Source organism: Simochromis diagramma, unplaced genomic scaffold (assembly GCF_900408965.1).
Source record: "Simochromis diagramma unplaced genomic scaffold, fSimDia1.1 OVJJ01000055.1, whole genome shotgun sequence".
NCBI lineage: Eukaryota > Metazoa > Chordata > Actinopteri > Cichliformes > Cichlidae > Simochromis > Simochromis diagramma.
In genome coordinates, this window is record NW_024387070.1 from 619,725 (window position 1) to 637,035 (window position 17,311).

The window sequence follows — 17,311 nt, forward strand, 5'->3', positions numbered from 1 at the left end:
ATAGATCCACCTGGACCTCCAGTCAATCCAAGAGTTACAGACACAACCAAAACCACTGCCACTCTGAACTGGGGAAAACCTCTTCATAATGGTGGACTGGAAGTTACTGGATATGTCATTGAGCACAAAAAAGAAGGAACAGAAGAATGGGTTAAGGATACCCCATCATCTCCACTTAGGATCACAGAATTTGTTGTTCCTGAACTAGACACTGGTGCAAAATACTGCTTCAGAATTAGTGCTGTGAATGCTAAAGGAGTGGGAGAACCTGCCGAAACTAAGGAATTCACTGAGATTGTGGAGCATGCAGCTGAACCTGGAATGGAGCTTGATGTTGAGCTCAGAAGAACTCTTGTTGTCAGAGCTGGCTGCTCCATTCGCCTTTTTGTGCCAATCAAGGGACGTCCTACACCTACTGTCACCTGGACCAAGGAAGGCGGACCTGTTCCACGTGCAGTCATTGACAGCACTGAATCATTTACGATGCTGATCATTCCTGAGAGTTCAAGAATTGATGCAGGCAAATATGAGCTTACCCTCGAAAACTCAGCTGGAAAGAAGAGTGCTGACATACACGTGAGAGTTCTGGATTCACCTGGGCCTCCGCTTAACCTAAAACCAATCAAGATTGACAAAGAAAGCATTACGCTTCAGTGGGAAATGCCTCTCATTGATGGTGGTGCAAAGATCACAAACTATATCATTGAGAAAAGAGAATCAACACGCAAGGCTTTTGCTACTGTTGTTACAAAGTGCCCAACTACTTCAGTCAGAATTTGTGACCTGGGTGAAGGTTGTGAGTACTATTTCAGAGTGTCTGCTGAGAATGAGTATGGTATCGGTGAGGCGGTTGAAACTTCTGATCCAATTCGTGCATCCCAGACACCAAGCTCTCCAGAGAGCATTATTCCTACTGATATCACCAAGAACTCTATCAGCCTGGCTTGGACCAAACCTAAGCATGACGGTGGAAGCAGAATTACAGGATATGTCCTGGAAGCCCAGAAGAAGGGAACTGATCAGTGGTCTCATATTACGACGGTCAAGAACATGGATTTCACTGTGAAGAATCTCAATGAGAATGAGGAGTACATTTTCCATGTAATGGCTGTCAATCACTCAGGTAGGAGTATTCCAAAGGAGAGCAAACCCATTGTTGTCAAGGACTCTACTTCTTTGCCAGAGTTTGACCTGCGTGGAGTTTGTCACAAGACTGTTATTGCCAAGGCAGGAGATGATATCAAGGTTGAAATTCCAGTTATGGGACGTCCTAGACCAACTGTCTCTTGGCAGAAGGATGGCGCAGCCCTGAAACTCACACAGAGGACCAATGTAGAAACTACTGCTGCTACGGTCATTATCAGCATCAGTGAGTGCACCAGAGCTGACAGTGGTGTATACACCATGACAGGAAAGAACATTGTTGGATCTGTGACAGACAGCATCACTCTGAAAGTTCATGATGTACCTGGTCCACCCAAAGGACCCGTTAAGATTGTGGAAATATCTCGTACTTATTGTATCTTTTCATGGGACGCTCCTGAGAATGATGGAGGGGTTCCCATCAACAACTATGTCATTGAAATACGAGACACCACTTCTCAAACATGGACTGAGTTGTCGTCTACCGTCATCCGCACAATGTTTAAAGCCATCCGGTTAACTACTGGATCAGAGTATCAGTTCAGAATAAAGGCTAAGAACAGATATGGTGTTGGACCTCCTATTACTTCAGAGACAGTGGTGGCTGCCTATCCATTCAAAGTCCCTGGTCCTCCAGGTACTCCTAACGTTGTTGCATTTACCAAAAACTCAATAACAATTGGCTGGAATGAGCCTGTGAATGATGGTGGAAATGAAGTCATTGGCTACCATGTTGAGAGGAAAGAAAGAACCAGCATAATGTGGTATAGGATTAGCAAGGGTCTTGTAAAAGGAAATATCTTTAAATCCTCTGGACTTGAAGATGGAGTTGCTTATGAGTTTCGTGTCATGGCTGAAAACATGGCTGGAATTGGTAAACCCAGCAAGGCCTCAGAACCGATATTGGCCTTGGACCCTGTTGACCCACCAGGTCAGCCTGTGCCAATATCTGTCAACAAGAATGCCATTACTATTCAGTGGACAAAGCCTGAGTATGATGGTGGGTTCAAAATCACCGGCTACATTGTGGAGAAGAGAGAACTGCCTGCTGGTCGCTGGATGAGAGCCAACTTTACCAACATAATTGAAACAACGTTCACTGTTAGTGGACTAACTCAAGATGCCTCATATGAGTTCCGTATCATAGCCAGAAACTCAGCAGGTGCAGTGAGCATACCTTCTGAGCCTTCAGATCCTATTATCTGCAAAGATGACATTATCGAACCACGCATTATGGTAGATGCCATCTTTAGGGATGTTGTTCTACTAAAGGCAGGAGAGTCATTCAAGCTTGAAGCTGATATTGCTGGTCAACCAACACCATCTATGGTTTGGACCAAAAATGGAAAGGAGGTTGAGAATACAATGAAACTGGAAGTTAGGTTCACTGAACTGACAACTACTCTAACCAACAAGGACTCTATAAGGCCAGATGGAGGTGAATTCATTTTGACTGCCACTAATGTTGGTGGATTTGCAAAGCACATTTTTAATGTTAAAGTGCTTGACAGACCAGGACCACCAGTTGGACCTCTTAAGGTAACTGATGTCACAGCTGAGAACTGTGCACTCTCCTGGGCTCCACCTGCAGATGATGGTGGTTCCAAGATTGAAGGATATGTGATTGAGAAGCGTGAATCAAGCAGACTGGTTTGGACCAGTGTTGTTTCAGACCTCCAAGATACACAATACAAGGTTACTAAGCTTCTCAAAGGAAACGAATACATTTTTAGAGTAATGGCAGTGAACAAATATGGAATTGGCGAATCGCTTGAATCACAACCCACTATTGCAGACAACCCATATGTGATTCCAGATCCTCCTGAGAATGCTGAGGTGACAGCTATCACTAAAGATTCAATGGTTGTCATGTGGCAAGCACCTAAGAGTGATGGTGGAACTCCCATCACCACCTACCATATTGAAAGAAAAGATAGAATGGGCCTCCGTTGGGTCAAATGTAACAAGAGGAAAGTCAAAGATCTGCAGTTCAAGGCAACAGGTCTTGTTGTTGGACATGAATATGAATTCAGAATTATTGCTGAGAATGCTGCCGGATTGAGTATACCAAGTGTGTCTAGTCCATTCTACAAGGCCACTGATGGACTATACAAGCCTGAAGCTCCATGCAACGCCAGAATCTTGGATACAACCAAGTCTTCAATTACTGTGGCTTGGAACAAACCTGCATTTGATGGTGGCTGTGAAATAATGGGCTACATTGTAGAAACATGCATCCCATCTGAAAAGAAGGAAGAAGAGGAATGGACCATTGTGACACCCAAGGAAGGTCTTCCTGCTACCTCATTCACCATTGTTAACCTGAAGGAGAATCAAGAGTACAAGATTCACATCTCTGCTGTCAATAGTGAAGGAATTGGAGAGGCAGCATCTGTACCTGGTAATCCAAAGGCAGAGGACAGGCTTCTCCCTCCTGAGATTGATTTGGATGCGGAACTTCGGTCAGTTGTCAGGCTTAGAGCTTGCTGTTCACTTAGACTGTTTGTGCCTATCAGAGGCAGACCACCCCCTCAGGTAAAATGGACCAAAGGAGATGGGGAGCCAGTTGAGAGGGCAATCATTGACAGCACAACATCATACACATCACTGATAATTGAAAATGTCAACCGATTTGACAGTGGAAAGTATAATCTTACTGTTGAGAACAGCTCTGGCTCCAAGACAGTTACAGTACAAGTCAGAGTGCTTGATACACCAAGTGCCCCACAGAATCTGAAAATTACTGCTGTGACAAAGGATGCTGTGACTCTGACTTGGGATCCACCAGTGAATGATGGTGGAGTTAAAATTAAGAATTATGTTGTTGAAAAACGTGAGTCTACAAGAAAAGCATATGCCACAGTCAATGCTCTCTGCTATCAAACCACCTTCACTGTTGACCAGCTCCTGGAAGGATGCAACTATTACTTTAGAGTTTTAGCGGAGAATGAGTATGGCATCGGCTTGCCCATTGAGACTGGTGAATCAGTTAAGGTGTCAGAGAAACCACAGCCTCCTGGAAAAATCACTCTTAAGGATGTTACCAAAAACAGTGTCACTCTCTCCTGGGAGAAGCCAGAGCATGATGGTGGCAGTAGAGTGGGCTGTTATGTTGTTGAGATCCTGCCTAAGGGTGCTGACAAGTGGACCCAAGCACTGATCGTAAAAGAAACAGAAGCTACTATTAGTGGACTAAATGCAGGTGAAGAATATATGTTCCGTGTTGCTGCAAGAAATGAAAAAGGAACAAGTGATCCACGTCAGATTGGAGTCCCTGTGATTGTAAAAGACCTTGTTATCGCACCTGCTGTCAAAATGTTGTTCAACACATTTACTGTGTTGGCAGGAGAAGACTTGAAAGTGGAGGTTCCTTATATTGCACGCCCCAAAGCAACAGTTTCATGGGTAAAGGATGGTCTCCCTCTTAAGAGAACTAGCAGAGTAAACTTTGGTGCTACAGACACAATGCTGAACCTCACTATAAAAGAAGCTACTAAAGATGATATTGGACACTACATTATTACTCTTACCAACACAGCAGGAGAGACTAAAGCAGATATTGGCATTGTTGTTCTTGACAAACCTGGCCAACCAGGTGGTCCAGTTAAGGTAGAGGAAGTCACTTCTGACAGTGTAACCATCTCCTGGAATCCACCAGAGTATGATGGTGGTTGCACCATCAAAAGCTATATTGTAGAAAAGAGAGACACATCTACAACTGCCTGGATGGTTGTATCTTCCAACCTAGCAAGGACCAAAATTAAGGCAGGCAGGCTGAAAACAGGTTCTGAGTATCAGTTTAGAATTACTGCAGAAAACAGATATGGAAAAGGTCCAGCTCTTCTATCACCATGCATTTTGGCTCAATACCCATATAAACTCCCAGGCCCTCCAGGTACACCATCCATTGCAGTCTGCACCAAAGATAGCATGGTGGTCACCTGGAATGAACCTGTCATTGATGGTGGAAGTTCTATCTTGGGCTACCACCTTGAACGTAAAGAGAGGAACAGCATCCTTTGGGTCAAACTAAACAAATCTCTTATTACAGACCAAAGCTTTAAGACCACTGGCCTAGAACCAGGAATGGAGTATGAATACAGAGTGTATGCTGAAAACATAGTTGGAATAGGCAAAGCAAGTAAAGTGTCGGAGGGCTATATTGCTAGAGATCCTTGTGATCCACCTGGCACCCCAGAGGCAATAAAGATTACTAAGGACTCAGTGACTATTGTTTGGACCAAACCTGAGTATGATGGTGGTGCAAAGGTTACAGGCTACATTGTGGAAAAGAAGGAGCTTCCAGAGGGTCGTTGGTTGAAGGCTAATTTTACTAATGTAATTGAGACGGAATATTTAGCAAGTGGACTTGTGGAGGGCAATCAGTATGAGTTTCGTGTCATTGCCAGAAATGCTGCTGGTGTTTTCAGTATTCCTTCTTACAGCACTGGTCCAATTACTGCCAGAGACGAGATTGAGCCACCGCGCATAAGCATTGACCCAGAGTATACACAGAATATTGTGGTCAGTGCTGGCGACAACTTCAAAATTGATGCAGATGTTCATGGAAAACCACTGCCCTCTATCCACTGGATGAAGGGAGAGCAGGAACTAGGCAACACAATTCACAGGGAAATCAAGAACACACCCACCAAAGCTTTTATATCTGTCAAAGAAGCTAAACTGTCTGATGGAGGGCAATACATTTTGCTACTGAAAAATCCTGGAGGAGAAAAGACTGTACAGGTCAATGTTGTTGTTCTAGATAAACCTGGAGAACCACAAGGGCCGCTTGTTGTCACAGGAATAACCAAAGACAGATGCTGCCTTGCTTGGAAACCACCATTGCAGGATGGTGGCAGCAAGATCTGTCACTACATTGTGGAGAGAAGAGAGACAAGCAGACTAATCTGGACTGTAGTTGAACAAAAAGTGGAGAACATTTGTCTAAAAGTTACTAAGCTCCTGGAGGGAAATGAGTACATCTTCAGAGTCCGTGCTGTCAACCAATTTGGAGTAGGCGCACCACTTGAATCTCCTGCTGTCATAATCAAGGATCCATACATGCTACCTGGATCGCCCAAGAACTTAGAAGTTTCAAATATTAAAAAGGATTCAATGGTGCTTACCTGGGAGGCTCCTTCTGAAGATGGTGGCAGTCCTGTAACTGGATACATAATTGAGAAGCATGACAAAGAAGGCGTAAGATGGACTAGGTGCAATAGGCAAACAGTCACTGATTTGAGTTTTAAGGTCAAAGGACTTTTGGAAAGCCACAATTATGAATTCAGAGTTGCAGCTGAGAATTCTGTTGGTGTTGGTGAGCCAAGCTCCCCAACTGTTTTCTACAAAGCTCTTGATCCTATCTTTAGGCCTGGCCAACCACATAACCCAAGAGTTACAGACACTACAAGAACATCAGTATTCCTGTCATGGGGAAAACCCATTTCTGATGGAGGCTGTGAGATTCAGGGATACATTGTTGAGTGCTGCGCTACTACTGCTGAAGCACCTGCTGCTGAAGGAGCTGCCACAGACACAGTTGTTGAAGAATGGATAATGTGCACACCAGCTACAGGTGTTAAGAAGACTAAGTTTGAAGTTGCAAATCTGAAAGAAAACCAGGCATACAAGTTTAGAGTATGTGCAATCAACAAAGTAGGAGTTGGTGAGCATGCTGATGTTGCTGGAATTGTTGTTGCTACGGACAGAGCAGATGAGCCAGACCTTGACATTGACCCAGAACTAAGAAAAATTGTTACCATTAAAGCTGGTGCGTCCCTAAGACTCTTCATTCCTATCAAAGGCAGGCCCACACCTACTATAAAGTGGGACAAAGATGAAGCTCCCCTTAAAGAGAGTGCTCAGGTTGAGATAACCAGCAGTTATACGTTGCTTGTGATTGATAAAATGAGCAGAAATGACAGTGGAAAATACACAGTCTCTGCAGAGAATTCCAGTGGAACCAAATCTGCATTGGTTGTTGTCCGTGTCCTTGACACACCTAGTGCTCCTGTTAATCTTAAAGTGAAAGAAATTACAAACCAGTCAGTAACATTGGAATGGGAACCACCTCTGTTGGATGGTGGATCCAAGATCAAAAACTACATTGTTGAAAAAAGAGAAAGCACACGCAAAACATTTGCAGCTGTTGTCACAAATTGTCATGCTCTTTCATGGCAGATCGAACCACTCCAGGAGGGCTGCAGTTACTACTTCCGTGTACTTGCAGAGAATGCTTATGGTGTTGGTCTGCCTGCAGCAACTGTTGATCCTCTTAAGGTCTCAGAAGTGCCCCAGGCTCCAAAGAGTTTAATTGTTACAGATCAGACAAAAACAAGCATCTCTCTGGCCTGGGAGAGGCCAGAGTATGATGGTGGTAGCAGGATCATGCAGTACTTGCTTGAGGTGCAGCTGAAGGGTCAAGAGAAATGGTCTGCTGTAAACACTTTTAAGACAATGGAAGCAACAGTCTCCAATTTGAACCCAGGAGAGGAGTATCTTTTCAGAATTACAGCTGTCAATGATAAAGGGAAGAGTGATCCCAAAGTCCTTTCCGGGCCAGTGATGACCAAAAACTTGGTCTTTGAGCCAGATGTCCGTCCAGAATTCAGCAGCTACAGTGTTCATGTGGGCAAAGACATTAACATTGACATTCCTATCTTTGGACGTCCTAAACCTACCATCACATGGACTAAAGATGGCGCTCCGTTGAAGTTTACTACAAGAGTCCATATTGTCAATACACCAACACATACAACACTAAGCATAAAAGAGGCAGCAGGCGATGATGGTGGTATGTACAGCATAAATGTTGCCAACTCAGCTGGAAAGAAGGACACAACAATTGAAGTCATTGTACTTGACAAACCTGGCCCTCCATGTGGCCCTGTGAGATTCGATGAAATCACAACACAGAGTGTCACTATATCATGGGACCCACCAAAACACAATGGTGGATGCCAAATTTCAAACTACGTTGTACAGAAAAGAGATACGACTACTACAACATGGGAGAATGTTAGTATCAACTGGGCCAGAACCACCATAAAAGTACCTAGACTAAAGACTGGAGCTGAGTACCAGTTCAGGATCATTGCCCAGAACCGTTATGGTAAAAGCCATGGTCTGGATTCATCTGCTGTAGTTGCTCAGTACCCATACAGAGAGCCAGGCCCTCCAGGCACTCCTTTCATCTCTTCTCTCTCTAGGGACCACCAAATTGTTGAGTGGCATGAACCTGTCACAGATGGAGGCAGTCCTGTTCTTGGCTACCATCTTGAAAGGAAAGAGAGGAATAGTATTCTCTGGGTCAAGATCAACAAGACTCTCATCCACGAGACAAGTTTCAAGAGTTACCCCTTGGAGGAGGGTGTTGAATATGAATACAGGGTTTATGCTGAAAATATTGTTGGAATTGGAAGGAGCAGCAAAGTCTCAGAGGGATGTGTTGCCCGTGATCCATGTGATCCTCCTGGAATACCAGAGGCCATCCATGTGACCAAAGACACCATTGTCATTCAGTGGACTAAACCAGAATATGATGGTGGAAGCAATATCACTGGCTATATTGTGGAAAAGCGTGATCTGCCCGAGGGCAGGTGGGTAAAGGCAAATTTTACTAATGTGATTGAGACCCAGTTTACAGTGACTGGTCTGACTGAAAATGCACAGTATGACTTTAGAGTCATTGCTAAAAATGCTGTTGGCACTGTCAGCAAACCATCATATAACAGTGGACCTATAACTGCAAGTGATGCTGTGGAGGCACCCAAATTCTCCATTGATCCTGCATTCACCAAGACCATTATTGTCAATGCTGGAGAGACATTCAAGCTAGATGCTGATGTACGTGGCAAGCCGCTGCCAACAATCCAGTGGTTCAAAGATGACAAACCAGTTGAAAACACACTTCGACTAGAGATCAGAAACACAGAAAACCATGCAATGATTGTCATTAAAGACTCCATTAGAGTTGATGGTGGAACTTATACACTCCAGCTGAAAAATGAAGCCGGTAGTGAGACTGTTCCATTTAAGGTTTTGGTACTGGATAAACCTAGCCCATGTGAAGGACCACTCCATGTCACTGGAGTCGCTGAAGATAGATGCACACTGGTATGGCACCCCCCTCTACATGATGGAGGTAGTCCTATTACACATTACATCATTGAAAGAAGGGAGACAAGTCGTCTAGCTTGGACTGTTGTTTCTAGCAACTGTGGCACCACATGCTACAAAGTTACCAAATTACTGGAAGGTGACGAGTATATGTTCCGTGTAATGGCAATTAATAGTCATGGTGTAAGTGAGCCACTGGAGTCTGGTGCAGTAATAATGAAAACTCCATTTGTTCTCCCTGGTCCACCTCACATTGAGGATGTATCTAACATTGCCCATGATGGTATGACCATCTCTTGGTCTGCCCCTGAGACTGATGGTGGCAGTGAAATTACAAATTACATAATTGAGAAAAAGGATAGAACCGGGATCAAATGGACCAGATGCAACAGACAGAAGGTCACTGATCTCTCATTTAGAGTTACAGGCCTGACCACAGGCCATGAGTATGAATTCAGAGTGGCTGCTGAGAACATAGTTGGAGTGGGAGAGCCAAGCCTTGCAAGTTCATACTACAAGGCCTGTGATCCCAAGTACAAACCTGGAGCCCCAGGATATGTGCATGTGATTGACTCAACAAAGACTTCTATTACTGTGTCATGGGGTAAACCTCTGTCTGATGGTGGCAGTGTCATTCAAGGATATATTGTTGAAGTCTGCAAGGCTGAAGAGGAAGAATGGACCATGGTCACTCCTCCAACTGGCCTGCGTGTCAACAAATATGAAATTACAAAGCTTACTGAGGGTCAGGAGTACAAGATTCAAGTGTGTGCTCTGAACAAATTGGGAGTTGGCGAGCCGGCAGTTCTGTCTGGAACAGCTAAGCCTGAAGAAAGGGTCGAACCACCTGAGATCCACCTTGACTCTGAGCTGAGGAAGGGCATTGTACTGAAAGCAGGCGGCTCTGTTAGAATCAATATTCCATTTAAGGGCAGACCAACACCTGAGATAAAGTGGACTAAGGATGACGGAAACCTGACTGAAAAACCAGTGGTCGAGAAAGCTCATAATTTCACACAGTTGTCTATTGACTCATGTGACAGAAGTGACTCAGGAAAATACACCCTCACACTGACTAACAGCAGTGGCACCGTGTCTGAGGTTGTTTCAGTTAAAATTCTGGATGCCCCTGGGGCCCCACAGAACCTTGTTGTTAAAGAAATCAGAAAGGACTCTGTCACTCTTGCTTGGGATGCTCCATTGATTGATGGAGGTGCCAAAATCAAGAACTATGTCATTGACAAACGTGAATCAACAAGAAAGGCATATGCAAATGTGTCCACAAAATGCACCAAAACAACATTCAAAGTTGAGAACTTGATTGAAGGTGCTATGTACTACTTTAGAGTCATGGCTGAGAATGAATATGGAATTGGGCCGGCTGTGGAAACAAAGACTGCCTCCAAGGCCTCTGAAGTACCACTGCCTGTTGGAAAGATCTTCCTCAATGATGTCACTAAATCCAGTGTCTCACTGGCCTGGGAGAAACCTGAGCAGGATGGAGGGAGCAGAATTGCTGGCTATCTAATTGAGATGCAACCTAAGGGTACAGATAAGTGGGGAGTTGCAACAAATACAAAAACATGTGAAGGTACTGTCACAGGCCTTACAGCTGGAACAGAATACCTATTCCGCATCATTGCTTACAATGAAAAGGGAAAGAGTGAGCCAAAAGCACTTGCTGCACCTGTGATTGCCACTGACATGACCATGGAGCCCAGCATCAAAATTCCATTCAACACTTACAGTGTATTAGCTGGAAAGGATCTAAAGTTAGATTTTCCTGTTCTTGGCAAGCCAAAACCTAAAGTCACCTGGGCCAAGGATGGTCAGCCTTTGAAGGTGACATCAAGAATGAATATAATATCCACTAAAACAACAACGGGAATAGAAATTACTGAGGCATGCAAGGAGGACTTTGGCAAATACACAATTACAGCAGCCAACACCACTGGAACAACCGCAGAGGATGTATCTGTCATTATCCTCGACAAGCCTGGTCCACCAAAAGGGCCAGTCAAGATTGTTGAAGTGAGCAACACCTTTGTCCACCTCTCCTGGGACCCCCCAGAGTACACCGGTGGATGCCAAGTAAAGAATTACATAGTAGAAAAGAGAGACACAACCAGTACAACATGGCAAACAGTCACCACTCAGCTAGCTAGAACAGCTTTTAAGGTCAGCAAGCTGAAGACAGGTTCAGAATATCAGTTCAGAATCATAGCTGAAAATAGATATGGAAAGGGTGCGCCTCTGGATTCCAAGGCCATTGTGGTGCAATATCCATTCAAACCACCGGGTCCTCCAGGAACACCACATGTGAAATATGCAACTAAAGAAATGATGATCATTGAATGGAATGAGCCAGTCAATGATGGTGGAAGTGCAGTTATTGGCTACCATTTGGAAAGCAAGGAAAGAAGCAGCATTCTATGGAGCAAACTGAACAAGACTCTCATTACAGACACACAATTCAAGATCGTTAACCTTGAGGAGGGTATTGGATATGAATTTAGAGTTTATGCTGAAAATATTGTTGGCATTGGCCGATGCAGTAAAGTATCCGAGTCCTTTGTTGCTCGCGACCCATGTGATCCTCCTGGTACCCCAGAAGCTGTATCTATTTCTAAGAACCAGATCAGGATTCAGTGGACTAAGCCTCAGTATGATGGTGGTAGCAAAGTGAATGGATATATTGTGGAAAGGAAAGACCTCGCCTCTCCTGATGGACGCTGGGTAAGAGCTAACTTTACCAATATAGTTGAGACTGAGTACACTGTCACTGGTCTAACAGAAAATGAGCAATATGAATTTAGAGTTATTGCAAGAAATGCAGCTGGCATCTTTAGCGAGCCATCTGACAGCTCTGGACCTATTACTGCTACTGATGAAATTGAACCACCAAGGGCCTCAATGGATCCTAAATACAAAGATGTTATTGTTGTAAATGCTGGAGAAAATCTGCTTCTGGATGCAGACATCTATGGAAAACCAATTCCTGAGGTGCTCTGGCTGAAAGAGGGCAAGGAAATGGACAAAGCCTTGCGCATCGAAGTGAAAACTACACAGAAACGTGCAGCAATGACGATTAAGGATGTAACCAAGCTTGATAGTGGCCACTATGACCTCATCCTCAAAAATCTGGGTGGTACAAAAGTATTCCCTATCACAGTTAAAGTCCTTGATAAACCAGGTCCACCCACTGGACCCATGAAGATTACTGGAGTCATGGCCGACAGGTGCATTCTTGCCTGGTCTGAGCCAGCTCTAGATGGCGGCGCCAGTATCACTCACTATGTGCTGGAGAAGAGAGAGACTAGCAGGTTGTCCTGGACCGTGGCTGCATCAGACATCAAGGGTCTGTACCATAAAGTAACAAATTTGCTTCCTGGAGATGAATACATTTTCAGAGTCAGAGCAGTGAACAAATATGGCATTGGTGACTATCTGGAAAGTGAACCCATCATTGCACGCAATCCTTACAAGCCTCCTAGCGCTCCTGGAACTCCAGAAGCCAGTCTGATCACAAAGGACTCTATAGTTTTGTCGTGGACAGCTCCTGAACAGACTGGTGGAGCTGAAATTGAAGGCTACCATCTTGAAAAACGTGACAAAGACAGTGTACGGTGGACAAAATGCAACAGACAAAAGCTTACAGACGCTCAGTTTAAAGTCACAGGTCTGATCACAGATCACTTCTATGAGTTCCGTGTTGCTGCTGAGAATGAGGTTGGAATGGGAGATTTCAGTGAGCTGTCTCTGTTCTACAGGGCATGTGATGCCATAAGACCACCTGGGCCTCCGCACCATCCTAAAGTAACAGACTACACAAAGTCCTCTGTCTCTCTGTCTTGGGGCAAACCTGACTTTGATGGCGGTGCTTATATCAAGGGATATATTGTTGAAATGAGGGAGTATACACCGGTACCTGAGTCAACAGAGGAGGCAGAGATAGCACCAGCAGTAGAAGCACCAGTTGAAAAAGAATGGACAATGTTCACTCCACCCAGTGGCATTCAAGCCACCAAATTAACTATAACAGACTTGAAGGAGGGTGGAGAGTACCAGTTCCGTGTCTATGCAATAAATTCAGAAGGAGTGGGGGAGGCTGCTAATGTCCATGGCACAGTGGTTACTTCTGACAGGGCAGAAGCACCAGAGATAGAACTTGATGCTGAACTCAGAAAGGTTCTATCTGTCCGTGCTGGTGGGACTCTACGCCTCTTTGTCACCATCAGAGGAAGACCTGAGCCTGCTGTAAAATGGGAGAAAGTTGACAGTACCCTTACAGAGCGTGCTGTAATTGATACTACTAGTTCATTCACCATGCTTGTCATTGACAATGTTAATCGCTTTGACAGTGGCAAATACTCACTAACACTAGAAAATAGTAGTGGCAAAAAATCTGCAATTGTTGCAGTGAGAATTTTGGATACACCAAGTGCACCACAAAACTTTACCGTGAAGGAGCTAAAGAAGGATTCAGTGACTCTTGCCTGGGATACTCCACTTACTGATGGTGGCTCTAAAATCACAAACTACATCATAGAGAAGAGAGAGTCTGTTAGGAAGGCCTATGCTGCTGTCACCAGCAACTGTACAGCAAACTCATTTAAGGTAGAAGACCTGCCAGAAGGTGGAATTTTCTACTTCAGAATCTGTGCTGTTAATGAATATGGCCAAGGCCAGATGGTCGAAACCAAAGAAGTAAAGGTAGCTGAGGTACCTTTGCCACCAAGCAAGGTTACCCTTGTAGATTTGACCAAGACTAGTGTGTCACTGGCTTGGGAGAAACCTGCTCATGATGGTGGATGCAAAGTAATGTGCTACAATGTAGAATTTAAACCTAAGAGTGGGGATAAATGGGGCACAGCGTGTACAGTTAAGGTACCGGAAGCAACTATTCCTAATTTAACTCCAAATGAAGCTTATTTATTCAGAGTTTTTGCAATCAATGAGAAGGGGAAGAGTGAGCCAAAGGATCTTGGCTTACCTGTGGTTGCAAAGGATGTTGCTATTGAACCATCTATCAACTTGCTGTTTACCACATACACTGTGAAGGCTGGAGGTGACCTCACTTTTGAGGTTCCAATAAGAGGCAGACCAAAGCCCGCTGTGTCCTGGAAGAAGGATGGCCTTCCTTTGAAGCAAACCACATCAGTTTCTATCTTAAACACTGCAGCCTCATCCAAAATCATTATCAAAGAGGCTAAGAAGGAACATGTTGGGAAGTATGAAATGACTTTGGCAAACACAGCAGGAACTGTTACAGCAGATATTGGAGTCATTGTCCTTGATAAGCCAGGTCCACCTAAAGGAATTAAGGTGGATGCAGTGACTTCAGACAGCATCTCCCTTTCCTGGTCCCCACCAGAATATGATGGTGGCTGCTCCATCAGCAACTACATTGTGGAGAAGAGAGACACAAACACACAGGAATGGCAGATGATAGCAAGTAATGTTGCTAGAACAGCTTTCAAAGCTGGCCGCCTTACACATGGAGCAGAGTATCAGTTTCGTATTTATGCTGTTAACCGCTATGGAAAGAGTAGCTATCTGGATTCACCTGGAATCACTGCTCAGTACAATTTTAAACAGCCCGGACCTCCTTCTACACCCATAGTGAAACTGGCCACCAAGTCTTATATGCTGGTGACTTGGAATGAGCCAGTTAGTGATGGTGGTAGTCCTGTTCTGGGCTACCACCTGGAGAGGAAGGAGCGTTCTAGCATTCTTTGGACAAAGATGAACAGAGGAATGATCAAAGATACAGAGTACAAAGTCACTGGAATTGAAGAGGGCATGATGTATGAATACCGTGTATATGCTGAAAATATTGCCGGTATTGGTAAATGTAGCAAGGCTTGTGAAGCCGTAGCAGCAAGAGATCCATGTGACCCTCCAGGTACACCCATTATCATTGCAATCACCAGAACATCAGTCTCCTTATCTTGGGAAAAACCAGAATATGATGGTGGAGCAAAGGTTTCTGGTTACACAATTGAACGCAGAGACCTTCCAGAAGGACGATGGACAAGGTGCAACTTCACCAATGTACCTGAGACCCATTATGATGTGACAGGCCTTACAGAGAACAGCCAGTATGATTTCCGTGTCATTGCAAAGAATGCAGCTGGACTGTTTAGTATACCATCAGACAATACTGGTCCCATCACTATTAAAGATGATGTGGAGCCACCACGCATCATGATTGATGTGAAATTCAGAGAGACCGTGTTTGTGAAAGCCGGGGAAACTCTAAAGATTAATGCGGATCTTGCGGGACGTCCTGCTCCTGTCATTTCATGGACCAAGAATGGCAAAGAAATCGAGCTAAGAGCTAGAATTCAAATTGTTTCAACAGACACCAGCACGTGTCTCACTATGAAGGATTGTATCAGAAGAGATTCTGGACAGTATGCCCTGACTTTACAAAATATTGGTGGAACAGTTACCATGCCAATAAACTGTGTGATTCTAGATAGGCCAGGACCCTCAGCAGGACCACTTCAGATTACAGGTATCACAGCAGCAGAGTGCACTCTGTCTTGGGGTCCACCTCAGGAATCTGGTGGTGCAGACATCACTCATTATGTTGTTGAAAAACGTGAGACCAGTCGGCTGTCATGGACACTGGTGAAGGCAGATGTCACAAAAACATTCTTTAAAGTCACAGGTCTGCTCAAGGACAATGACTATATCTTTAGGGTTCTTGCTATTAACAAGCATGGTGTTGGTGAAGCTCTGGAGAGTGATGTTATAAAGGTTACAAATCCATACACCTTTGCCACTGCTCCAGCTAGTGTTGATGTCACTACTATAACTGGAGACTCAATGACCCTCACCTGGTGCAAGCCAGCCAATGATGGAGGCAGTCCCATTACTGGATATGTGATTGAGCGGCGTGAGAAAACAAGCATGCGTTGGGTCCGTGTGAACAGAGATCCAGTTCCTGAATTTACCACAGTAGTAACTAAACTCCGCAAGGGTTGTGAATATGACTTCCGAGTTTATGCTGAAAATGCAGCTGGTTTGAGTCCACCGAGTGAACCATCTGCAACATTCAGAGCAGTAGATCCTCTGGTCGTTCCTTCTCGTCCAACCAAGCCAAAGATTGTGAATTCAACCAAAGACAGCGTGTCTATTGTCTGGAAACCACCAACAGATGATGGTGGTGCTCCTATCCTTGGATACAGTGTAGAATACAGAGACTACATCCAGAAACCAGAGGAAGAGGAAGAAGAAGAATATGAGGAGGAAGAGGAGGTACTTGAGTCACCTGAAGAACTAGCAAGATGGGTTGAGGCCATCCCTCTTACAAAGAGCTTAGAATTCACCATCACTGGATTGAAGACAGATGCAGAATATGAATTCTGTGTTAAAGCAATCAATAAAGTTGGCAGCAGTGTGCGTAGTCCATATTCAAATCCATCTGCCGCAAAGGACAGAACTGCAGAACCATCATTTGATGTTGACATTGAGATGCGTAAAGTGCTCTCTGTTAAGCATGGTACAGCATTTACTCTTAATGTGCCATTCAAGGGAAACCCTTTGCCATCAGTGACATGGGCTAAGGAGGGTGTTGATCTGAAAGTCAGAGGAACCATTGAATCAACAGAATCCAGCACTTCATTGACTATTGAGAAGTCAACTAGAAATGACTCTGGAGAATACACTGTCACAATTGAATCACCACTAGGAAAAGCAACATTGCCTGTGGTTGTCAAAGTACTTGACTCTCCAGGACCCCCAGTGAACGTTAAAGTATCTTCAGTGACCAGGGATTCTGCAACCCTCACTTGGGATCCTCCAGAGAATGATGGTGGTGATGCAGTAAAGGCCTACCATGTTGAAAAACGTGAGGCCAGTAAGAAAGCCTGGGTGTCTGTGACTGGCAACTGCCACACTCTGACTTACAAGGTGGAAGACCTACAGGAGGGAGCTATCTATTATTTCAGAGTTATTGGAGAAAATGAGTATGGAGTGGGTGTCCCTCAGGACGCTAAGGCTGGGACAAAGATCACAGGTAACATATGCACTGAGTGCT

The 17,311-nt window shown here is 44.5% G+C and overlaps 1 protein-coding gene across 6 annotated transcripts in view; it reads left to right on the plus strand.

The window, feature by feature from the left end:
• ttn.1 (titin, tandem duplicate 1) overlaps positions 1-17,311 on the plus strand; it is a 172,806-nt gene that overhangs the window by 127,220 nt on the left and 28,275 nt on the right. For all 6 annotated transcript variants that reach the window (XM_040045355.1, XM_040045357.1, XM_040045356.1 and 3 more), the window contains one exon: positions 5-17,290. In XM_040045355.1, the coding sequence (XP_039901289.1) occupies positions 5-17,290 (17,286 nt within the window). The remainder of the gene's footprint in view (positions 1-4; positions 17,291-17,311) is intronic.